The sequence below is a fragment of the Coregonus clupeaformis genome, unplaced genomic scaffold, assembly GCF_020615455.1.
Source record: "Coregonus clupeaformis isolate EN_2021a unplaced genomic scaffold, ASM2061545v1 scaf0105, whole genome shotgun sequence".
Taxonomy (NCBI): domain Eukaryota; kingdom Metazoa; phylum Chordata; class Actinopteri; order Salmoniformes; family Salmonidae; genus Coregonus; species Coregonus clupeaformis.
Genome location: NW_025533560.1, coordinates 1 through 25,040, shown reverse-complemented (window position 1 = coordinate 25,040; position 25,040 = coordinate 1). Strand labels below are relative to the sequence as shown.

Here is a 25,040-nt window from a genome sequence, read left to right as displayed (position 1 = left end):
AGAGGACTGAGAGGAACTGAACAGAGGACTGAGAGGAGCTGAACAGAGGACAGAGAGGAACTGAACAGAGGGACTGAGAGTGGAGCTGAACAAAGGACTGAAAGGAGCTGAACAGAGAGACTGAAAGGAGCTGAACAGAGACAGAGAGAGCTGAACAGAGACTGAGAGGAGCTGAACAGAGGACTAAAAGGAGCTGAACAGAGGACTAGAGGAGCTAACAGAGGACTGAAAGGAGCTGAACAGAGACTGAGAGGAACTAGAACAGAGGACTGAGAGCGAACAGAGGACTGAGAGGAGCTGAATAGAGACTGAGAGGAGCTGAATAGAGACTGAGAGGAGCTGAACAGAGGACTGAGAGGATGAACAACAGCTGAGGAGCTGAACAGAGGACTGAGAGGAGCTGAACAGAGGACTGAGAGGAGCTGAACAGAGGACTGAAAGGAGCTGAACAGAGGACTGAGAGGAGCTGAACAGAGGACTAGAGGAGCTGAACAGAGGACTGAAAAGAGCTGAATAGAGGACTGAGAGGAGCTGAACAGAGGACTGAGAGTGAGCTGAACAGAGGACTGAGAGAGCTGAACAGAGACAGAGAGGAAACTGAACAGAGGACTGAGAGGGGAGCTGAACAGAGGACTGAAAGGAGCTGAACAGAGGACTGAGAGGAGCTGAACAGAGGACTGAAAAGGAGCTAGAAAAAAGAGGACTGAGAGGAGCTGAACAGAGAACTGAAAGGAGCTAGAACAGAGGACTGAGAGAAACTGAACAGAGGACTGAGAGGAGCTGAACAGAGGACTGAGAGGAGCTGAACAGAAGACTGAGAGGAGCTGAACAGAGGACAGAGAGGAACTGAACAGAGAGACTGAGAGGAGCTGAACAAAGGACTGAAAGGAGCTGAACAGAGGACTGAAAGGAGCTGAACAGAGGATTGAAAAGGAGCTGAACAGAGGACGAGAGGAGCTGAACATAGGACTGAGAGGAACTGAACAGAGAGGACTAAAAAGGAGCTGAACAGAGGCCTGAGAGGAACTGGAACAGAGGACTGAGAGGAGCTGAAGAGAGGACTGAGAGGAGCTGAACAGAGGACTGAGAGGAGCTGAACAGAGGACTGAGAGGAGCTGAACAGAGACTAAAAGGAGCTGAACAGAGACTGAGAGGAGCTGAACAGAGACTGAAAGGAGCTGAACAGAGGACTGAGAGGAGCTGAACAGAGGACTGAGAGGAGCTGAACAGAGGTCTGAAATGAGCTGAAAGAGTGACTGAGAGGAGCTGAACAGAGGACTGAGAGGAGCTGAACAGAGGACAGAGAGGAAGCTGGAACAGAACAGAGAGGAACTGAACAGAGACTGAAAGGAGCTGAACAGAGGACTGAGAGGAGCTGAACAGAGGACTGAGAGGAGCTGAACAGAGGACTGAAAGGGAGCTGAACAGAGGACTGAGAGGAGCTGAACAGAGGACTGAGAGGAGCTGAACAGAGGACTGAGAGGAGCTGAACAACAGGAACCTGAGAGCTGAACAGAGGACTGAGAGGAGCTGAACAGAGGACTGAGAGGAGCTGAACAAAGTGAACCTGAGGAGCTGAACAGAGGACTGAGAGGAGCTGAACAGAGGACTGAGAGGAGCTGAACAGAGGACAGAGAGGAACTGAACAGAGGACAGAGAGGAACTGAACAGAGACTGAAAGGAGCTGAACAGAGGACTGAGAGGAGCTGAACAGAGGACTGAGAGAGCGAACAGAGGACTGAAAGGAGCTGAACAGAGGACTGAAAGGAGCTGAACAGAGGACTGAGAGGAGCTGAATAGAGGACTGAGAGGAGCTGAACAACAGTGAACCTGAGGAGCTGAACAGAGGACTGAGAGGAGCTGAACAGAGGACTGAGAGGAGCTGAACAACAGTGAACCTGAGGAGCTGAACAGAGGACTGAGAGGAGCTGAACAGAGGACTGAGAGGAGCTGAACAACAGGAACCTGAGGAGCTGAACAGAGGACTGAGAGGGAGCTGAACAGAGGACTGAGAGGAGTTGAACAGAGGACTGAAAGGAGCTGAATAGAGGACTGAGAGGAGCTGAATAGAGGACTAGAGGAGCTGAACAGAGACTGAAATGAGCTGAACAGAGGACTGAGAGGAGCTGAACAGAGGACTGAGAGGAGCTGAACAGAGACTGAGAGGGAGCTGAACAGAGACTGAGAGGAACTGAACAGAGACTGAGAGGAGCTGAACAGAGGACTGAGAGGAGCTGAACAGAGGACTGAGAGGAGCTGAACAGAGGACTGAAAGGAGCTGAACAGAGGACTGAGAGGAGCTGAACAGAGGACTGAGAGGAGCTGAACAGAGGACTGAGAGGAGCTGAACAGAGGACTGAGAGGAGCTGAACAGAGGACTGAGAGGAGCTGAACAGAGGACAGAGAGGAACTGAACAGAGGACTGAGAGGAGCTGAACAAAGGACTGAAAGGAGCTGAACAGAGACTGAAAGGAGCTGAACAGAGGACAGAGAGAGCTGAACAGAGGACTGAGAGGGAGCTGGAACAGAGGACTAAGAGGAGCTGAACAGAGGACTGAGAGGAGCTTGAACAGAGGACTGAGAGGAGCTGAACAGAGGACTGAGAGGAACTGAACAGAGGACTGAGAGGAGCTGAATAGAGGACTGAGAGGAGCTGAACAGAGGACTGAGAGGAAGCTGAACAGAGGACTGAGAGGAGCTGAACAGAGGACTGAGAGGAGCTGAACAGAGGAACCTGAGGAGCTGAACAGAGGACTGAGAGGAGCTGAACAGAGGACTGAGAGGAGCTGAACAGAGGACAGAGAGGAACTGAACAGAGGACAGAGAGGAACTGAACAGAGGACTGAAAGGAGCTGAACAGAGGACTGAGAGGAGCTGAACAGAGGACTGAGAGGAGCTGAACAGAGGACTGAAAGGAGCTGAACAGAGGACTGAAAGGAGCTGAACAGAGGACTGAGAGGAGCTGAATAGAGGACTGAGAGGAGCTGAACAACAGTGAACCTGAGGAGCTGAACAGAGGACTGAGAGGAGCTGAACAGAGGACTGAGAGGAGCTGAACAACAGTGAACCTGAGAGCTGAACAGAGGACTGAGAGGAGCTGAACAGAGGACTGAGAGGAGCTGAACAACAGTGAACCTGAGGAGCTGAACAGAGGACTGAGAGGAGCTGAACAGAGGACTGAGAGGAGTTGAACAGAGGACTGAAAGGAGCTGAATAGAGGACTGAGAGGAGCTGAATAGAGGACTGAGAGGAGCTGAACAGAGGACTGAAATGAGCTGAATAGAGACTGAGAGGAGCTGAACAGAGGACTGAGAGGAGCTGGACAGAGGACTGAGAGGGGCTGAACAGAGGACAGAGAGGAACTGAACAGAGGACTGAGAGGAGCTGAACAGAGGACTGAGAGGAGCTGGACAGAGACTGAGAGAGCTGAACAGAGACTGAAAGGAGCTGAACAGAGGACTGAGAGGGAGCTGAACTGAGGACTGAGAGAGCTGAACAGAGGACTGAGAGGAGCTGAACAGAGACTGAAAGGAGCTGAACAGAGACTGAGAGGAGCTGAACAGAGACAGAGAGGAACTGAACAGAGGACTGAGAGGAGCTGAAAAAAGGACTGAAAGGAGCTGAACAGAGGACTGAAAGGAGCTGAACAGAGGACAGAGAGGAGCTGAACAGAGGACTGAGAGGAGCTGAACAGAGGACTGAAGGAGCTGAACAGAGGACTGAGAGGAGCTTGTTAGAGGCCTGAGAGGAGCTTGACAGAGGACTGAGAGGAACTGAACAGAGGACTGAGAGGAGCTGAACAGAGGACTGAAAGGAGCTGAACAGAGGACTGAGAGGAGCTGAACAGAGGACTAGAGGAGCTGAAGAGGACTGAGAGGAGCTGAACAGAGAGAAAGCTGAACAAGACTGAGAGGAGCTGAACAGAGGACTGAGAGGAGCTGAACAAAGGACTGAAAGGAGCTGAACAGAGGACTGAAAGGAGCTGAACAGAGGTCTAAAAGGAGCTGAACAGAGGACTGAGAGGAGCTGAACATAGGACTGAGAGGAGCTGAACAGAGGTCTTAAATGAGCTGAATAGAGGACTGAGAGGAGCTGAACAGAGGACTGAGAGGAGCTGAACAGAGGACAGAGAGGAACTGAACAGAGGACAGAGAGAAACTGAACAGAGGACTGAAAGGAGCTGAACAGAGGACTGAGAGCAGCTGAACAGAGGACTGAGAGGAGCTGAACAGAGGACTGAAAGGAGCTGAACAGAGGACTGAGAGGAGCTGAACAGAGGACTGAGAGGAGCTGAATAGAGGACTGAGAGGAGCTGAACAACAGTGAACCTGAGGCGCTGAACAGAGGACTGAGAGGAGCTGAACAGAGGACTGAGAGGAGCTGAACAACAGTGAACCTGAGGAGCTGAACAGAGGACTGAGAGGAGCTGAACAGAGGACTGAGAGGAGCTGAACAGAGGACAGAGAGACTGAACAGAGGACAGAGAGGAACTGAACAGAGGACTGAAAGGAGCTGAACAGAGGACTGAGAGGAGCTGAACAGAGGACTGAGAGGAGCTGAACAGAAAGGACTGAAGAGCTGAACAAAGGACTGAAAGGAGCTGAACAGAGGACTGAGAGGAGCTGAATAGAGGACTGAGAGGAGCTGAACAACAAAGTGAACCTGAGGAGCTGAACAGAGGACTGAGAGGAGCTGAACAGAGGACTGAGAGGAGCTGAACAACAGGAACCTGAGGAGCTGAACAGAGGACTGAGAGGAGCTGAACAGAGGACTGAGAGGAGCTGAACAACAGAACTGAGGAGCTGAACAGAGGACTGAGAGGAGCTGAACAGAGGACTGAGAGGAGTTGAACAGAGGACTGAAAGGGAGCTGGAATAGAGGACTGAGAGGAGCTGAATAGAGGACTGAGAGGAGCTGAACAAATGACTGAAAGGAGCTGAACAGAGGACTGAGAGGAGCTGAACAGAGGACTAAAGGAGCTGAACAGAGGACTGAGAGGAGCTGAACAGAGGACTGATAGGAGCTGAACAGAGACTGAAAGGAGCTAAACAGGAGACTGAGAGGAGCTGAACAGAGAGACTAAAGAGAGGAGCTGAACAGAGGACTGAGAGGAGCTGAACAGAGGAAAGAGATGAGCTGAACAGAGGACTGAGAGGAGCTGAAAAGAGGACTAAAAGGAGCTGAACAGAGGACTGAGAGGAGCTGAACAGAGGACTGAGAGGAGCTGAACAGAGGACAGAGAGGAACTGAATAGAGGACTGAGAGGAGCTGAACAAATGACTGAAAGGAGCTGAACAGAGGACTGAAAGGAGCTGAACAGAGGACAGAGATGAGCTGAACAGAGGACTGAGAGGAGCTGAACAAAGGACTAAAAGGAGCTGAACAGAGGACTGAGAGGAGCTTGACAGAGGACTGAGAGGAGCTGAACAGAGAACTGAAAGGAGCTAAACAGAGGACTGAGAGGAACTGAACAGAGGACTGAGAGGAGCTGAATAGAGGACTGAGAGGAGCTGAACAGAGGACTGAGATGAACTGAACAGAGGACTGACAGGAGCTGAACAAAGGTCTGAAAGGAGCTGAACAGAGGACTGAAAGGAGCTGAACAGAGGACAGAGAGGAGCTGAACAGAGGACTGAGAGGAGTTGAACAGAGGACTAAAAGGAGCTGAACAGAGGCCTGAGAGGAACTGAACAGATGACTGAGAGGAGCTGAACAGAGGACTGAGAGGAGCTGAACAGAGGACTGAGAGGAGCTGAACAGAGGACTGAAAAAAGCTGAACAGAGGACTGAGAGAAACTGAACAGAGGACTGAGAGGAGCTGAACAGAGGACTGAGAGGAGCTGCACAGAAGACTGAGAGGAGCTGAACAGAGGACAGAGAGGAACTGAAGAGAGGACTGAGAGGAGCTGTACTAAGGACTGAAAGGAGCTGAACAGAGGACTGAAAGGAGCTGAACAGAGGACTAAAAGGAGCTGATCAGAGGACTGAGAGGAGCTGAACAGAGGACTAAAAGGAGCTGAACAGAGGCCTGAGAGGAACTGAACAGAGGACTGAGAGGAGCTGAACAGAGGACTGAGAGGAGCTGAACAGAGGACTGAGAGAAGCTGAACAGATGACTGAGAGGAGCTGAACAGAGGACTAAAATGAGCTGAACAGAGGACTGAGAGGAGCTGAACAGAGGACTGATAGGAGCTGAACAGAGGACTGAAAGGAGCTGAACAGAGGACTGAGAGGAACTGAATAGAGGACTGAGAGGAGCTGAACAGAGGACAGAGAGGAACTGAACAGAGGACTGAGAGGAGCTGAACAGAGGACAGAGAGGAACTGAACAGAGGACTGAGAGGAGCTGAACAAAGGACTGAAAGGAGCTGAACAGAGGACTGAAAGGAGCTGAACAGAGGACAGAGATGAGCTGAACAGAGGACTGAGAGGAGCTGAACAGAGGACTAAAAGGAGCTGAACAGAGGACTGAGAGGAGCTGAACAGAGGACTGAAAGGAGCTGAACAGAGGACTGAGAGGAACTGAACAGAGGACTGAGAGGAACAGAGGATTGAGAGGAGCTGAACAGAGGACTGAGAGGAGCTGAATAGAGGACTGAGAGGAGCTGAATAGAGGACTGAGAGGAGCTGAACAATAGTGAACCTGAGGAGCTGAACAGAGGACTGAGAGGAGCTGAACAGAGGACTGAGAGGAGTTGAACAGAGGACTGAAAGGAGCTGAATATAGGACTGAGAGGAGCTGAACAGAGGACTGAGAGGAGCTGAACAGAGGACTGAAATGAGCTGAATAGAGGACTGAGAGGAGCTGAACAGAGGACTGAGAGGAGCTGAACAGAGGACTGAGAGGAGCTGAACAGAGGACAGAGAGGAACTGAACAGAGGACTGAGAGGAGCTGAACAGAGGACTGAAAGGAGCTGAACAGAGGACTGAGAGGAGCTGAACAGAGGACTGAAAGGAGCTGAAAAGAGGACTGAGAGGAGCTGAACAGAGGACTGAAAGGAGCTGAACAGAGGACTGAGAGAAACTGAACAGAGGACTGAGAGGAGCTGAACAGAGGACTGAGAGGAGCTGAACAGAAGACTGAGAGGAGCTGAACAGAGGACAGAGAGGAACTGAACAGAGGACTGAGAGGAGCTGAACAAAGGACTGAAAGGAGCTGAACAGAGGACTGAAAGGAGCTGAACAGAGGATTAAAAGGAGCTGAACAGAGGACTGAGAGGAGCTGAACATAGGACTGAGAGGAACTGAACAGAGGACTAAAAGGAGCTGAACAGAGGCCTGAGAGGAACTGAACAGAGGACTGAGAGGAGCTGAAGAGAGGACTGAGAGGAGCTGAACAGAGGACTGAGAGGAGCTGAACAGAGGACTGAGAGGAGCTGAACAGAGGACTGAGAGGAGCTGAACAGAGGACTGAGAGGAGCTGAACAGAGGACTGAGAGGAGCTGAATAGAGGACTGAGAGGAGCTGAACAGAGGACTGAGAGGAGCTGAACAGAGGTCTGAAATGAGCTGAATAGAGGACTGAGAGGAGCTGAACAGAGGACTGAGAGGAGCTGAACAGAGGACAGAGAGGAACTGAACAGAGGACAGAGAGGAACTGAACAGAGGACTGAAAGGAGCTGAACAGAGGACTGAGAGGAGCTGAACAGAGGACTGAGAGGAGCTGAACAGAGGACTGAAAGGAGCTGAACAGAGGACTGAGAGGAGCTGAACAGAGGACTGAGAGGAGCTGAATAGAGGACTGAGAGGAGCTGAACAACAGTGAACCTGAGGCGCTGAACAGAGGACTGAGAGGAGCTGAACAGAGGACTGAGAGGAGCTGAACAACAGTGAACCTGAGGAGCTGAACAGAGGACTGAGAGGAGCTGAACAGAGGACTGAGAGGAGCTGAACAGAGGACAGAGAGGAACTGAACAGAGGACAGAGAGGAACTGAACAGAGGACTGAAAGGAGCTGAACAGAGGACTGAGAGGAGCTGAACAGAGGACTGAGAGGAGCTGAACAGAGGACTGAAAGGAGCTGAACAGAGGACTGAAAGGAGCTGAACAGAGGACTGAGAGGAGCTGAATAGAGGACTGAGAGGAGCTGAACAACAGTGAACCTGAGGAGCTGAACAGAGGACTGAGAGGAGCTGAACAGAGGACTGAGAGGAGCTGAACAACAGTGAACCTGAGGAGCTGAACAGAGGACTGAGAGGAGCTGAACAGAGGACTGAGAGGAGCTGAACAACAGTGAACCTGAGGAGCTGAACAGAGGACTGAGAGGAGCTGAACAGAGGACTGAGAGGAGTTGAACAGAGGACTGAAAGGAGCTGAATAGAGGACTGAGAGGAGCTGAATAGAGGACTGAGAGGAGCTGAACAGAGGACTGAAATGAGCTGAATAGAGGACTGAGAGGAGCTGAACAGAGGACTGAGAGGAGCTGAACAGAGGACTGAGAGGGGCTGAACAGAGGACAGAGAGGAACTGAACAGAGGACTGAGAGGAGCTGAACAGAGGACTGAGAGGAGCTGAACAGAGGACTGAGAGGAGCTGAACAGACCACTGAAAGGAGCTGAACAGAGGACTGAGAGGAGCTGAACTGAGGACTGAGAGGAGCTGAACAGAGGACTGAGAGGAGCTGAACAGAGGACTGAAAGGAGCTGAACAGAGGACTGAGAGGAGCTGAACAGAGGACAGAGAGGAACTGAACAGAGGACTGAGAGGAGCTGAAAAAAGGACTGAAAGGAGCTGAACAGAGGACTGAAAGGAGCTGAACAGAGGACAGAGATGAGCTGAACAGAGGACTGAGAGGAGCTGAACAGAGGACTAAAAGGGAGCTGAACAGAGGACTGAGAGGAGCTTGTTAGAGGCCTGAGAGGAGCTTGACAGAGGACTGAGAGGAACTGAACAGAGGACTGAGAGGAGCTGAACAGAGGACTGAGAGGAGCTGAACAGAGGACTGAGAGGAGCTGAACAGAGGACTGAGAGGAGCTGAATAGAGGACTGAGAGGAGCTGAACAGAAGACTGAGAGGAGCTGAACAGAGGACAGAGAGGAACTGAACAGAGGACTGAGAGGAGCTGAACAAAGGACTGAAAGGAGCTGAACAGAGGACTGAAAGGAGCTGAACAGAGGTCTAAAAGGAGCTGAACAGAGGACTGAGAGGAGCTGAACATAGGACTGAGAGGAGCTGAACAGAGGTCTTAAATGAGCTGAATAGAGGACTGAGAGGAGCTGAACAGAGGACTGAGAGGAGCTGAACAGAGGACAGAGAGGAACTGAACAGAGGACAGAGAGGAACTGAACAGAGGACTGAAAGGAGCTGAACAGAGGACTGAGAGGAGCTGAACAGAGGACTGAGAGGAGCTGAACAGAGGACTGAAAGGAGCTGAACAGAGGACTGAGAGGAGCTGAACAGAGGACTGAAAGGAGCTGAATAGAGGACTGAGAGGAGCTGAACAACAGTGAACCTGAGGCGCTGAACAGAGGACTGAGAGGAGCTGAACAGAGGACTGAGAGGAGCTGAACAACAGTGAACCTGAGGAGCTGAACAGAGGACTGAGAGGAGCTGAACAGAGGACTGAGAGGAGCTGAACAGAGGACAGAGAGGAACTGAACAGAGGACAGAGAGGAACTGAACAGAGGACTGAAAGGAGCTGAACAGAGGACTGAGAGGAGCTGAACAGAGGACTGAGAGGAGCTGAACAGAGGACTGAAAGGAGCTGAACAGAGGACTGAAAGGAGCTGAACAGAGGACTGAGAGGAGCTGAATAGAGGACTGAGAGGAGCTGAACAACAGTGAACCTGAGGAGCTGAACAGAGGACTGAGAGGAGCTGAACAGAGGACTGAGAGGAGCTGAACAACAGTGAACCTGAGGAGCTGAACAGAGGACTGAGAGGAGCTGAACAGAGGACTGAGAGGAGCTGAACAACAGTGAACCTGAGGAGCTGAACAGAGGACTGAGAGGAGCTGAACAGAGGACTGAGAGCAGTTGAACAGAGGACTGAAAGGAGCTGAATAGAGGACTGAGAGGAGCTGAATAGAGGACTGAGAGGAGCTGAACAGAGGACTGAAATGAGCTGAATAGAGGACTGAGAGGAGCTGAACAGAGGACTGAGAGGAGCTGAACAGAGGACTGAGAGGGGCTGAACAGAGGACAGAGAGGAACTGAACAGAGGACTGAGAGGAGCTGAACAGAGGACTGAGAGGAGCTGAACAGAGGACTGAGAGGAGCTGAACAGAGGACAGAGAGGAACTGAACAGAGGACTGAGAGGAGCTGAACAGAGGACTGAGAGGAGCTGAACAGAGGACTGAGAGGAGCTGAACCGAGGACTGAGAGGAGCTGAACAGACCACTGAAAGGAGCTGAACAGAGGACTGAGAGGAGCTGAACAGAGGACTGAGAGGAGCTGAACAGAGGACTGAGAGGAGCTGAACAGAGGACTGAAAGGAGCTGAACAGAGGACTGAGAGGAGCTGAACAGAGGACAGAGAGGAACTGAACAGAGGACTGAGAGGAGCTGAAAAAAGGACTGAAAGGAGCTGAACAGAGGACTGAAAGGAGCTGAACAGAGGACAGAGATGAGCTGAACAGAGGACTGAGAGGAGCTGAACAGAGGACTAAAAGGAGCTGAACAGAGGACTGAGAGGAGCTTGTTAGAGGCCTGAGAGGAGCTTGACAGAGGACTGAGAGGAACTGAACAGAGGACTGAGAGGAGCTGAACAGAGGACTGAGAGGAGCTGAACAGAGGACTGAGAGGAGCTGAACAGAGGACTGAGAGGAGCTGAATAGAGGACTGAGAGGAGCTGAACAACAGTGAACCTGAGGAGCTGAACAGAGGACTGAGAGGAGCTGAACAGAGGACTGAGAGGAGCTGAACAACAGTGAACCTGAGGAGCTGAACAGAGGACTTAGAGGAGCTGAACAGAGGACTGAGAGGAGCTGAACAACAGTGAACCTGAGGAGCTGAACAGAGGACTGAGAGGAGCTGAACAGAGGACTGAAAGGAGCTGAATAGAGGACTGAGAGGAGCTGAACAGAGGACTGAGAGGAGCTGAACAGAGGACTGAGAGGAGAAGAGGAGGGTGCACTACATTTGACCAGGCCCATAGGGCTCTATATAGGTCTCTATATAGGGAATAGGGTGCCATTTTGGACTGAGCCGAGGCCTTCTTCTGAGCCAGCAAAACTGTCTGTTTTATCATTGACATAATCTCCCATAGGGACCAGGAAGCAGGGGTAAAGAGATATAGGGTGTTTCCACACATAGCTCTGAGCTGTAGTTCCAATCAGAATTCTATTATTTGTTACATTGTCTTTTTTTCCATCTGGTCCGGTTGGTTTCACATTGTCAAATGTCAAACAAACTAAAATTCCTAAACAAAACCACGTGTCCATGCAAGTCATTTGTTTATTGGACAGAAATGCTCACGTTAAATCTGTCTATGATTATCATGACATCATTTGTCCGTCCCAATCTTCATATTACTTTTGCTCTGCCTTTGGTCTTCCAACAACATGCAGGAGGACACAGACCAATAGCCTTCCAACAACATGCAGGAGGACACAGACCAATAGCCTTCCAACAACATGCAGGAGGAGACAGACCAATAGCCTTCCAACAACATGCAGGAGGAGACAGACCAATAGCCTTTCAACAACATGCAGGAGGAACCAGACCAATAGCCTTCCAACAACATGCAGGAGGAAACAGACCAATATCCTTCCAACAACATGCAGGAGGAAACAGACCAATATCCTTCCAACAACATGCAGGAGGACACAGACCAATAGCCTCTCTAATTGACTAGTCTATGTCTCTGGTAATAGCCCCCATCTCCCCTAATCATCACAGAATGTTTCAGAGACCTCAAGTTAAGGTGATGTGCTCTCAGTCAAACAACCAATAATAACTGCGTGCCTCTGGTTCTTTTCCTGTGTTTGGTCCAGACTGCGTTCTCACCAGCAGCGAACCACACCACGGTACGAATTCAAACGGGCCTAGACCACCGTTTTTTTTTAGCGAACCACGGTGCGTTGTTTAGTGTGCTCCTGAGCGCAGGTAGTGTTCACACCAGTCCAGACGAACCAAACTAAGGGGGTAAACACACTAGAGATCAAAGGTAAACGCTCCAGACCAGTTCAGTGTGAAAGCTTAAACAGCCAGGACTAGGGCCTGTCTTAGGGACTCGTCTAGCCCTGGAGGAGGTGCCGACACTGGGATCAGTGTAATGTCTGATTAGACACAAATACTGGAGGGGGGGAGGAGAACCAACCAGAACCAACCAGAACCAAGCCCCAGGTGCGTCCCAAACGGTACCCTATTCCTTATGTAGCGCACTACTTTTGACCAGGGCCCATAGGCTATATAGGGTGCCATTTGACCAGAGCCCATAGGCTATATAGGGTGCCATTTGACCAGAGCCCATAGGCTATATAGGGTGCCATTTGACCAGAGCCCATAGGCTATATAGGGTGCCATTTGACCAGAGCCCATAGGCTATATAGGGTGCCATTTGACCAGAGCCCATAGGCTATATAGGGTGCCATTTGGGACAAGGCCCCAGCCAGGAAAGTAACGAATCTGTTCCAAAACACACACTCTGTGGGCGGTCGGTGCCGTTTGAGATGAGGGAGGACAATATATACATATTCTATGAACATGGCCTTGTTTCTATTACAGCATATTGGATGACTGTCATTCATTTTCCAAATCACTCAACTCAATGTAACATCGATAGGTTTAGGCTACTACATGATAGTAGAATTTCCCCTCTACCCATCATGAGGTTGCTACAACCTAGCCTATGAATTAAAGTTTACAACGTAGGAGCACACAGGTCGAGAGAAAACGTTGAGGTGGCAGACAGTGACACATTCAATACCGCCTTGCAGACTCTTGCCTGCATCTAGCTGATCCGGGGTGTAATCATTAGTCCAAACAACTAAAACGAGAGTTTCTATTGGACAAATTCAGGTAGGTCCCTCCCCGTTTCGTTTCGTTTAAGAAACGTTTTTCAACAGAATCAACGGAATGAATACACCCCTGATCACTGACACACACAGTTCACTTTCATAGCAGCCACGTACAGCATCATCACTTAGCTCGTTGTATAATTATTTATCTGGCATCTACGCGCTCTCCTCCTCTCACCTTTTCCCTTCGCTTGTGGACTTCAGTGCACAACTCAACAGCTGTCTGTGACCAGGCGCAAAAACCCTCTCCAAGCCAAACCTTCATACCATAACCTCTACACAGCCTACATCATTGTCACCATATTACCGTTATAGTCAACAAACTAGAACGTTAGTAACCCACAATCCAATCCATGTGTACAATCACGCAGTACAGTGTACAGCAAGCAGTTTAGTAGTTACACCCCGGTGGCAATAAATTAATACAACCGAAAGCTCACCTTACCTGAGTTGCAGTGTTGGATAGCGTTACCCAGCTACCTAACATAAATATAATTCCTCTTTGTTTGAGTCAGGTTGTTGAGTAGGGTAAATTAGCTGCATTCGCTAGTTAAGTAAGTGAAAGGTAAACTAAGCTCTCTCTCTCTCTCTCTCTCTCAATTTTTGAAGAAATTAATTTGGTCAAAACTGTTTAACTATTGTCTTTCTCTCTGTTTGAGTCAACTACACTTTATGCACTGCAGTGCTAGCTAGCTGCTTTCCACCAGACACTGGGAGACTAATTCACCTTTCAGCAGGACAATAACCTAAAACACAAGACCAAATATACACTGGAGTTGCTTACCAAGAAGACAGTGAATGTTCCTGAGTGGCCGAGTTACAGTTTTGACTTAAATCTACTTGGAAATCTATGGCGAGACCTGAAAATGGTTGTCTAGAAATGATCAACAACCAATTTGACAGAGCTTGAAGCATTTTGAAAAGAATAATGGGCAGATTTTGACCAGAGCCCCTAGTAGCCCAGTGCACTGAGTTGGGAATAGGGAGCCATTTGGATTAGAGACGCGGGGCGTTAGAATTACAAAGGAATAATCCAGAGAAGAGAACTAGTTGAAATCATCACAGAACCAACCATTACATTACGTCACAGAACCAACCATTACATCACAGAACCAACCATTACATTACATCACAGAACCAACCATTACGTTATGTCACAGAACCAACCATTACATCACAGAACCAACAATTACATTACATCACAGAACCAACCATTACATCACAGAACCAACCATTACGTTACATCACAGAACCGACCATTACATCACAGAACCAACCATTACATTACATCACAGAACCAACCAGTACGTTACATCACAGAACCAACCATTACGTTACATCACAGAACCAACCATTACATTACATCACAGAACCAACCATTACGTTACATCACAGAACCAACCATTACGTTACATCACAGAACCAACCATTACATTACATCACAGAACCAACCATTACATCACAGAACCAACCATTACATCACAGAACCAACCATTACGTTACGTCACAGAACCAACCATTACATCACAGAACCAACCATTACATCACAGAACCAACCAGTACATCACAGAACCAACCATTACATTACATCATAGAACCAACCATTACATCACAGAACCAACCAGTACATCACAGAACCAACCATTACATCACAGAACCAACCATTACATCACATAACCAACCATTACATCACAGAACCAACCATTACATCACAGAACCAACCATTACATCACAGAACCAACCATTACATCACAGAACCAACCATTACATCACAGAACCAACCATTACATCACAGAACCAACCATTACATCACAGAACCAACCATTACATCACATAACCAACCATTACATCACAGAACCAACCATTACATCACAGAACCAACCATTACATCACAGAACCAACCATTACATCACATAACCAACCATTACATCACATAACCAACCATTACATCACAGAACCAACCAGTACATCACATAACCAACCATTACATCACATAACCATTACAGTGAAGAGATAATAAGTAAAATGCCACTGGGGAGGTATTGAGGTAAATCCAATGAGATTGATGACTGCCAGGTGAGGGGAGTTCCTAACCTATAGATGATGACTGCCAGGTCAGGGGAGTTCCTAACCTATAGATGATGACTGCCAGGTCAGGGGAGTTCCTAACCTATAGATGATAACTGCCAGGTGAGGGAGTTCCTAACCTATAGATGATGACTGCCAGGTCAGGAGTTCCTAACCTATAGATGATGCTGCCAGGTCAGGGTGTCCTAACCTATAGATGATGACTGCCAGGTCAGGGAGTTCCTAACCTATAGAGTGATGACTGCCAGGTGAGGGGAGTTCCTAACCTATAGATGATGACTGCCAGGTGAGGAGTTCTAACCGATAGATGATGACTGCCAGGTGAGAGGAGTTCCTAACCCTATAGATGATGACTCCAGTCAGGGGAGTTCCTAACCTATAGATGATGACTGCCAGGTGAGGAGTTCCTAACCTAGGATGATGACTGCCAGGTGAGGGAGTTCCTAACCTATAGTATGATGACTGCCAGGTGAGGGAGTTCCTAACCTATAGTATGACTGCAGTCAGGGGAGTTCCTAACCTATAGATGTAAATCTGTTGATGATTGATGACTGCCAGGTCAGGGGAGTTCCTAACCTATAGATGATGACTGCCAGGTCAGGAGTTCCTAACCTCTAGATGATAGACTGCCAGGTGGGAGTTCCTAACCTATGGATGATGACTGCCAGGTCAGGGGGAGTTCCTAACCTATAGATGATGACTCCCAGGTCAGGGGAGTTCCTAACCTAGTAGATGAACTGCCAGGTGAGGAGTTCCTAACCTATAGATGACTGCCAGGTGAGGGAGTTCCTAACCTATAGATGATGACTGCCAGGTCAGGGGAGTTCCTAACCTATAGATGATGACTGCCAGGTCAGGGGAGTTCCTAACCTATAGATGATGACTGCCAGGTCAGGGGAGTTCCTAACCTATAGATGATGACTGCCAGGTCAGGGGAGTTCCTAACCTATAGATGATGACTGCCAGGTGAGGGGAGTTCCTAACCTATAGATGATGACTGCCAGGTGAGGGGAGTTCCTAACCTATAGATGATGACCTTGCCAAGTCAGGTTCCTAACTAGATGATGACTGCCAGGTGAGGGAGTTCCTAACCTATAGATGATGACTGCCGGGTGAGGGATTCTAACCTATAGATGATGACTGCCAGGTGAGGGGAGTTCCTAACCTATAGATGATGACTGCCAGGTGAGGGAGTTCTAACCTATAGATGATGACTGCCAGGTGAGGGGAGTTCCTAACCTATAGGATGATGACTACTCAGGTGAGGGTTCCTAACCTAGATGATGACTGCCAGGTGAGGGGAGTTCCTAACCTATAGATGACTGCCAGGTGAGGGGAGTTCCTAACCTATAGATGATGACTGCCAGGTGAGGAGTTCCTAACCTATAGATGATGACTGCCAGGTGAGGATTCCCTAACCTATGATGATGACTGCCAAGGTCAGGGGAGTTCCTAACCTATAGATGATGACTGCCAGTTGAGGCCTCCTATGATGATGACTGCCAGGTGAGGGGAGTTCCTAACCTATAGATGTATGACTGCCAGGTGAGGGGGGAGTTCCTAACCTATAGATGTTATGACTGCCAGGTGAGGGGAGTTCCTAACCTATAGATGCCAGGTAAGTTCTGCCTATAGATGATGACTGCCAGGTCAGGGGAGTTCCTAACCTATAGATGATAACTGCCAGGTGAGGAGTTCCTAACCTATAGATGATGACTGCCAGGTGAGGGGAGTTCCTAACCTATAGATGATGACTGCCAGGTGAGGGGAGTTCCTAACCTATAGATGATGACTGCCAGGTGAGGGGAGTTCCTAACCTATAGATGATGACTGCCAGGTGAGGGGAGTTCCTAACCTATAGATGATGACTGCCAGGTGAGGGGAGTTCCTAACCTATAGATGATGACTGCCAGGTGAGGGGGAGTTCTAACCTATAGATGATGACTGCCAGGTGAGGGTTCTAACCTATAGATGATGACTGCCAGGTCAGGGGAGTTCCTAACCTATAGATGATGACTGCCAGGTCAGGGGAGTTCCTAACCTATAGATGATGACTGCCAGGTGAGGGGAGTTCCTAACCTATAGATGTAAATCTGTTCCAGCGACTATGGAAGTGTGAGAGCTGCTATTTGGAGATCATGTATTCAATATTGAATATTATTCATATTGAGGTAATTCAGGCCTTTTAATGGTGTCATTGGACAAAGAGGGAAGACCTTCTATTCACTAACATTTACTATCAAAACCCATTCTATTCTGTTGAATATGGAAATATGTGTGTGTCAGACCTGGGCAGTATTTGTAATAGTATTTGTTCTCTTTCAAATATGCTTGATTTAGTGTGTGTGTGTGTGTGTGTGTGTACCGTGTCGAGGTGTGTGTGTACCGTGTCGAGGTGTGTGTGTATACCATGTCGAGGTGTGTGTGTACCGTGTCGAGGTGTGTGTGTACCGTGTCAAGGTGTGTGTACCGTGTCGAGGTGTGTGTGTGTGTACCGTGTCAAGGTGTGTGTGTATCGTGTCGAGGTGTGTGTGTGTGTACCGTGTCAAGGTGTGTGTGTATCGTGTCGAGGTGTGTGTGTGTGCCATGTCGAGGTGTGTGTGTGTGTACCATGTCGAGGTGTGTGTGTACCATGTCGAGGTGTGTGTGTACCGTGTCAAGGTGTGTGTACCGTGTCGAGGTGTGTGTGTGTACCATGTCGAGGTGTGTGTGTACCATGTCGAGGTGTGTGTGTGTACCATGTCGAGGTGTGTGTGTGTGTACCGTGTCAAGGTGTGTGTGTACCGTATCGAGGTGTGTGTGTACCGTATCGAGGTGTGTGTGTGCCTTGTCGAGGTGTGTGTGTGTGTACCGTGTCGAGGTGTGTGTGTACCGTGTCGAGGTGTGTGTGTACCGTGTCGAGGTGTGTGTGTACCGTGTCGAGGTGTGTGTACCGTGTCAAGGTGTGTGTGTACATTAAGGTGTGTGTGTTCCTAAATTCGTGTGTGTGTGTGTGTGTGTAATCACCTCTTGCTTGGGGATGCTGACGTATCCCAGGTGAGGTTTGAAGGCCTTGTGGGGTTGTCTGCTGAAGACTGGTTCCATGAGGAAATAGGGCTTCTCCAAGTAGTTGACCACTCCAACGAAGAGTGACACCACCGCTATCAGACTGGTGGCTATCACTGACTTCTTCTAGAGAGGAGAGGAGAGGAGAGGAGAGGAGAGGAGAGGAGAGGAGAGGAGAGGAGAGGAGAGGAGAGGAGAGGAGAAGGTTAAGATCTAGCTGTTACAGACAGACAGAACAGAGACAGACGGACGGACAGACAGTCACTACAATATGCTATGCTACTCTGTGACGCTGAAATTGTTCTCCAACCCTTGATTCTCCGTAACTTCTTTTCAATTCACTTTCCCAACACCGAAAACTAACAGAATATTTCAGCCTGAAAGGGCATACCGAAAGGTCTCTCTCTTCCCTGTACTGCTTACACCCCTCCTCAGGCAACCTGATCTCATAGTTTCACTTCGGAATTTGCCGTAATTGGATGAACGTCAATTCTTTACCCATTAATTCCGCGTGGTTACAGGGTTCATTACTCATGGTTACAGGGTTAAAACAGAAACAACTCAAAAAGTTTAAGTTTAGGTATTAATTCTAAGAGGTTAAGGTTAGGGCGATGGTTTGGGGAAGGCTTAAAACAAAATAATTACTCCTACTGCTCTCTCACAGACTCTCACAGACTCTCACCCACTCTCACAGACTCTCACCCTCTCTCACAGACTCTCACACTCTCTCACAGACTCTCACAGACTCTCACACTCTCTCACAGACTTTCACAGACTCTTACACTCTCTCACAGACTCTCTCACTCTCTCACAGACTCCCACATTCTCTCACAGACTCTCACACTCTCTCACAAACTCTCACACTCTCTTACACACTGTCTCTCACACTCTCTCACAGACTCTCACACTCTCTCACAAACTCTCACACTCTCTTACACACTGTCTCTCACTATCTCACAGACTCTCACAGACGCTCACAATCTCTCACAGACTCTCACACTCTATTACACACATTTTACAAGGAGCTGACACTGCACAATCACAAAGCTGTTATGGTTTCCTATATGAGGTAGAGGATTAGGTGTAGACCTGACCATGCATGGACATAATCATCTACTTTCCCATTACTTTCCTGGTGATAAAGTAAACAGGGGGATGGTCCGGTGGAAGGAGCAGGAGTGGAGGAGTTACGGGAGAGAGAGAGAGAGATACAGAGGAGAATAATGTCATCCATCTCATTATGAATAACTTTGAATACGTCTCTCTCTGAACTCGAGTGATGATTTAGTTCCAGCCAAGCATTAACAATAATCTTAGCGGTAGACATTAAGGAGACAGGCAGACAGGCAGACAGACAGACAGACAGACAGGCAGACAGGCAGACAGACAGGCAGACAGGCAGGCAGACAGACAGACAGACAGACAGACAGCAGGCAGTTAGGCAGGCAGGCAGGCAGACAGACAGACAGACAGACAGACAGACAGACAGACAGACAGACAGACAGACAGACAGACAGACAGGCAGGCAGGCAGACAGGCAGACAGGCAGACAGGCAGACAGACAGGCAGGATTGAGGTGGAACACATGTCCCTCCAGGAATGAGGTGGAACACATGGCCACAGTGATGTAACATTAAGCAATAGAAGATGAAATGTTTTAGTGTTGTAGCATCGTGAAACAGACACAGTGATGTAACATAAAGCAATAGAAGATGAAACATTACATTTACATTTACGTCATTTAGCAGACGCTCTTATCCAGAGCCACTTACAAATTGGTGCATTCACCTTATGATAGCCAGTGGGACAACCACTTCTCAAAAATATATTTTTTTTAATTTTAAATTGTGTGATGATTTAGTTCCAGCCAAGCATTAACAATAATCTTAGCAGTAGACATTAAGGAGCAAGGCAGACAGACAGGCAGACAGACAGGCAGACAGGCAGACAGACAGACAGGCAGACAGACAGACAGACAGACAGACAGACAGACAGACAGACAGACAGACAGACAGGCAGACAGACAGACAGACAGACAGGCAGACAGACAGACAGACAGACAGACAGACAGACAGACAGGCAGGCAGACAGACAGGCAGACAGGCAGACAGGCAGACAGGCAGACAGGCAGACACCAGAGGGTGACTCTAGAGACTCTCTACTCCTTTCAGAAAGAGAAATAGATCAAACAAGGGGGATAGATGAAAGGACAATTACAATTTACTAGGGAGGGAGGGAGGGAGGGAGAGTTGGAGGGAGGGAGAGTTGGAGGGGTTGAGAGATGGAGGGAGGGAGAGTTGGAGGGGGGAGAGATGGAGAGATGGAAGGGAGGAGTTGGAGGGGGAGAGATGGAGGGAGGGAGAGTTGGAGGGGAGATATGGAGGAAGGGAGAGTTGGAGGGGAGAGATGGAGGGAGGAGGGAGAGTTGGAGGGGGGAGAGATGGAGAGATGGAGGGAGGGAGAGTTGGAGGGGGAGAGATGGAGGGAGGGAGAGTTGGAGGGGGAGAGATGGAGAGATGGAGGGAGGGAGAGTTGGAGGGAGAGATGGAGGGAGGGAGAGTTGGAGGGGGGAGAGATGGAGGGGTTGAGAGATGGAGGGAGGGAGAGTTGGAGAGAGATGGAGAGATGGAGGGAGGGAGAGTTGGAGGGGGGAGAGATGGAGGGAGGGAGAGTTGGAGGGGAGAGATGGAGGAGGGAGAGTTGGAGGGGGAGAGATGGAGGGAGGGAGAGTTGGAGGGGGAGATGGAGGGAGGGAGAGTTGGAGGGGGGGAGAGATGGAGGGAGGGAGAGTTGGATGGGGGAGAGATGATGGGAGGGAGAGAGGGAGCGAGGCCTCAGAGAGTGTTTGTTGTTGACGTGGTACCTGGCTGGATCCACAGGTGTCTAACTCCTTCTATGGAGGGTCGAGGGGTTCTGCTGGTTTTTACTCCTCCCTTGTACTTGAATGGTGAATTAAGGTCAGTGATTAGTTAGGACCTCCCCTCACCTGGTTGCCTAGGTCTTCATTGATTAGTTAGGAACTCCCCTCACCTGGTGGTCTACGTCTTCATCGATAAGTTAGGACCTCCCCTCACCTGGTTGCCTAGGTCTTCATTGATTAGTTAGGAACTCCCCTCACCTGGTGGTCTACGTCTTCATCGATTAGTTAGGACCTCCCCTCACCTGGTGGTCTACGTCTTCATCGATTAGTTAGGACCTCCCCTCACCTGGTTGCCTAGGTCTTCATTGATTAGTTAGGAACTCCCCTCACCTGGTGGTCTACGTCTTCATCGATTAGTTAGGACCTCCCCTCACCTGGTTGCCTAGGTCTTCATTGATTAGTTAGGACCTCCCCTCACCTGGTTGCCTAGGTCTTCATTGATTAGTTAGGAACTCCCCTCACCCGGTGGTCTAGGTCTTCATTGATTAGTTAGGAACTCCCATCACCTGGTGGTCTAGGTCTTCATTGATTAGTTAGGACCTCCCCTCACCTGGTGGTCTAGGTCTTCATTGATTAGTTAGGACCTCCCCTCACCTGGTGGTCTAGGTCTTCATTGATTAGTTAGGAACTCCACTCACCTGGTGGTCTAGGTCTTCATTGATTAGTTAGGAACTCCCATCACCTGGTGGTCTAGGGCTTCATTGATTAGTTAGGACCTCCCATCACCTGGTTGTCCAGGAAATAACTTAAAGCAGCAGACACACACAAACAAAAGGATTGAGGTGGAACACATGGCCACAGTGATGTAACATTAAGCAATAGAAGATGAAATGTTTTAGTGCTGTAGCATCGTGAAACAGACACAGTGATGTAACATAAAGCAATAGAAGATTAAACATTACATTTACATTTACGTCATTTAGCAGACACTCTTATCCAGAGCCACTTACAAATTGGTGCATCCACCTTATGATAGCCAGTGGGACAACCACTTCTCAAAAATATATATTATTAAATTTTAAATTGTGTGATGATTTAGTTCATTAAGGAGACAGACAGGCAGACAGACAGGCAGACAGACAGACAGACAGACAGACAGACAGACAGACAGACAGGCAGACAGACAGACAGGCAAGCAGGCAGGCAGACAGACAGACAGACAGACAGACAGGCAATTGTTTTCTTTTCATTTTTTCTTTTTATATATTTTTCTTTTTTTGGGGGGTGGGGTAAGGGGGGTGATTACTTTATCCTATCCCAGGTCTTCCTTAAAGAGGTGGGGTTTCAAGTGTCTCCGGAAGGTGGTGAGTGACTCCGCTGTCCTGGCGTCGTGAGGGAGCTTGTTCCACCATTGGGGTGCCAGAGCAGCGAACAGTTTTGACTGGGCTGAGCGGGAACTGTGCTTCCGCAGAGGTAGGGGCCAGCAGGCCAGAGTGGATGAACGCAATGCCCTCGTTTGGGTGTAGGGACTGATCAGAGCCTGAAGGTACGGAGGTGCCGTTCTCTTCACAGCTCCGTAGGCAAGCACCATGGTCTTGTAGCAGATGCGAGCTTCAACTGGAAGCCAGTGGAGTGTGCGGAGGAGCAGGGTGACGTGAGAGAACTTGGGAGGTTGAACACCAGACGGGCTGCGGTGTTCTGGATGAGTTGTAGGGTTTAATGGCACAGGCAGGGAGCCCAGCCAACAGCGAGTTGCAGTAATCAGACGGGAGATGACAAGTGCCTGGATTAGGACCTGTGCCGCTTCCCGTGTAAGGCAGGGTCGACTCTGCGAATGTTGTAGAGCATGAACCTACAGGATTGGGTCACCGCCTTGATGTTAGAGGAGAACGACAGGGTGTTGTCCAGGGTCCGCCAAGGCTCTTTGCACTCTGGGAGGAGGACACAACGGAGTTGTCAACCGTGATGGCGAGATCATGCGGAACGGGCAGTCCTTCCCGGGAGGAAGAGCAGCTCCGTCTTGCCGAGGTTCAGCTTGAGGTGGTGATCCGTCATCCACACTGATATGTCTGCCAGACATGCAGAGATGCGATTCGCCACCTGGTTATCAGAAGGGGAAAGGAAGATGAGTTGTGTGTCGTCTGCGTAGCAATGATAGGAGAGGCCATGTGAGGATATGACAGAGCCAAGTGACTTGGTGTATAGCGAGAATAGGAGAGGGCCTAGAACTGAGCCCTGGGGACACCAGTGGTGAGACACGTGGTGCGGAGACAGATTCTCACCCACGCCCACCTGGTGGAGCGACCTGTCAGGTAGGACGCAATCCAAGAGTGAGCCGCGCCGGAGATGCCCAACTCGGAGAGGGTGGAGAGGAGGATCTGATGGTTCACAGTATCAAAGGCAGCAGACAGGTCTAGAAGGACGAGAGCAGAGGAGAGAGAGTTAGCTTTAGCAGTGCGGAGAGCCTCTGTGACCCAGAGAAGAGCAGTCTCAGTTGAATGACCAGTCTTGAAACCTGACTGGTTTGGATCAAGAAGGTCATTCTGAGAGAGATAGCAAGAGAGTTGGCTAAAGATGGCACGCTCAAGAGTTTTGGAGAGAAAAGAAAGAAGGGATACTGGTCTGTAGTTGTTTACATCGGAGGGATCGAGTCTTAGTGTTGTAGCATCGTGAAACAGATTCTGTAACATAAAGCAACAGAAGATGAAACGTGTTAGTGTTGTCAGAGTAGTAAATGGTCACGTAGCCTGTCTTCTCTTGAGAGCCAGGTCTGCCCTACGGTGGCTTCTCTCAATAGAAAGGCTATGCTCACTGAGTTTGGGTCAGTCACAGTGGTCAGGTATTCTGCCACTGTGTACTCTCTGTTTAGGGCCAACTGTTATTCCAATTTGCTCTGTTTTTTGGGTTAGTTCTTTCAATTGTGTCAAAATGATTTCCTGTTCTTCTCTTCCCTCTCTCTCTCTCTCTCTCTCTCTCTCTCTCTCTCTCTCTCTCTCTCTCTCTCTCTCTCTCTCTCTCTCTCTCTCTCTCTCTCTCCACATTCAGCAGACTGTGTATGATAGTCACCACACACACACACCTGGGACCATTGAAACCTGACACCCCAGCATTAGTTCTCAGGTCCAGACCACCGTAAGGGTGTGTTTCTTTATGACTGTGTACACTCCGTGGCCAGTTTATTAGGTACACCACCCGTTCACCAAAATGGATCTCTCCTACAGACAGTGAGTCACTTGGCCGTGGCTTGTTATATAAAGCAGGCAGACAGGCATCGAGGCATTCAGTTACTGTTTGATTGAACATTAGAATGGGCAAAACAACTGACCTAAATGACTTTGAGCGTAGTATGATCGTTGGTGCCAGGCACGCCGGATCCAGTATCTCAAAACGGCCGGCCTCCTGGGCTTTTCACGCACAACAGTGTCTAGGGTTTACCAAGAATGGTGCGACAAACAAAAAACATCTGGTCAGCTCAGTCCTGTGGGTGAAAACAGCTCGTTGATGAGAGGTTGAAGGAGAATTGCAAGAATGGTGCAAGCTAACAGGTGGGCCACAAACAGGCAAATAACGGCGCAGTACAACAGTGGTGTGCAGAACGGCATCTTGGAATGCACAACTCGTCGGCCCTTGTCACGGATGGGCTATTGCAACAGACGACCACACCGGGTTCCACTCCTATCAGCTAAAAACAAGAAGAAGTGGCTCCAGTGGGCACGCCATCACCAACACTGGACAACTGAGGAGTGGAAAAACATCACCTGGAACATGACAGCGACTTTCTCTCTCTCTCTCTCTACTTCTCTCTCTCTAATTCTCTCTCTCTCTACTTCTCTCTCTCTAATTCTCTCTCTCTCTACTTCTCTCTCTACATTCTCTCTCTCTCTTCCAATTGTATTTGGGGCTCCCGAGTGGCGCAGCGGTCTAAGGCACTGCATCTCAGTGCTTGAGGCGTCACTACAGACCCCCTGGTTCGATTCCAGGCTGTATCACAACCGGCCGTGATTGGGAGTCCCATAGGGCGGTGCACAATTGGCAGCCATACAGTATATCTCTCTGCTGAGCTCAACCGGAGTGTGAAACAAATGCATTTT

General features: G+C 49.3%; 1 protein-coding gene across 1 annotated transcript in view; it reads right to left on the bottom strand.

Moving 5' to 3' along the window:
- Window positions 1-18,215, bottom strand: part of LOC121581622 (alpha-N-acetylgalactosaminide alpha-2,6-sialyltransferase 3-like) — a gene marked incomplete at its 5' end in the record, with an annotated part of 128,402 nt that extends 110,187 nt beyond the window's left edge. The window contains one exon of the mRNA XM_045213359.1: window positions 18,051-18,215. Within this exon, the coding sequence (XP_045069294.1) occupies window positions 18,051-18,215 (165 nt within the window). The remainder of the gene's footprint in view (window positions 1-18,050) is intronic.
- Window positions 18,216-25,040: the final 6,825 nt, after the last annotated feature.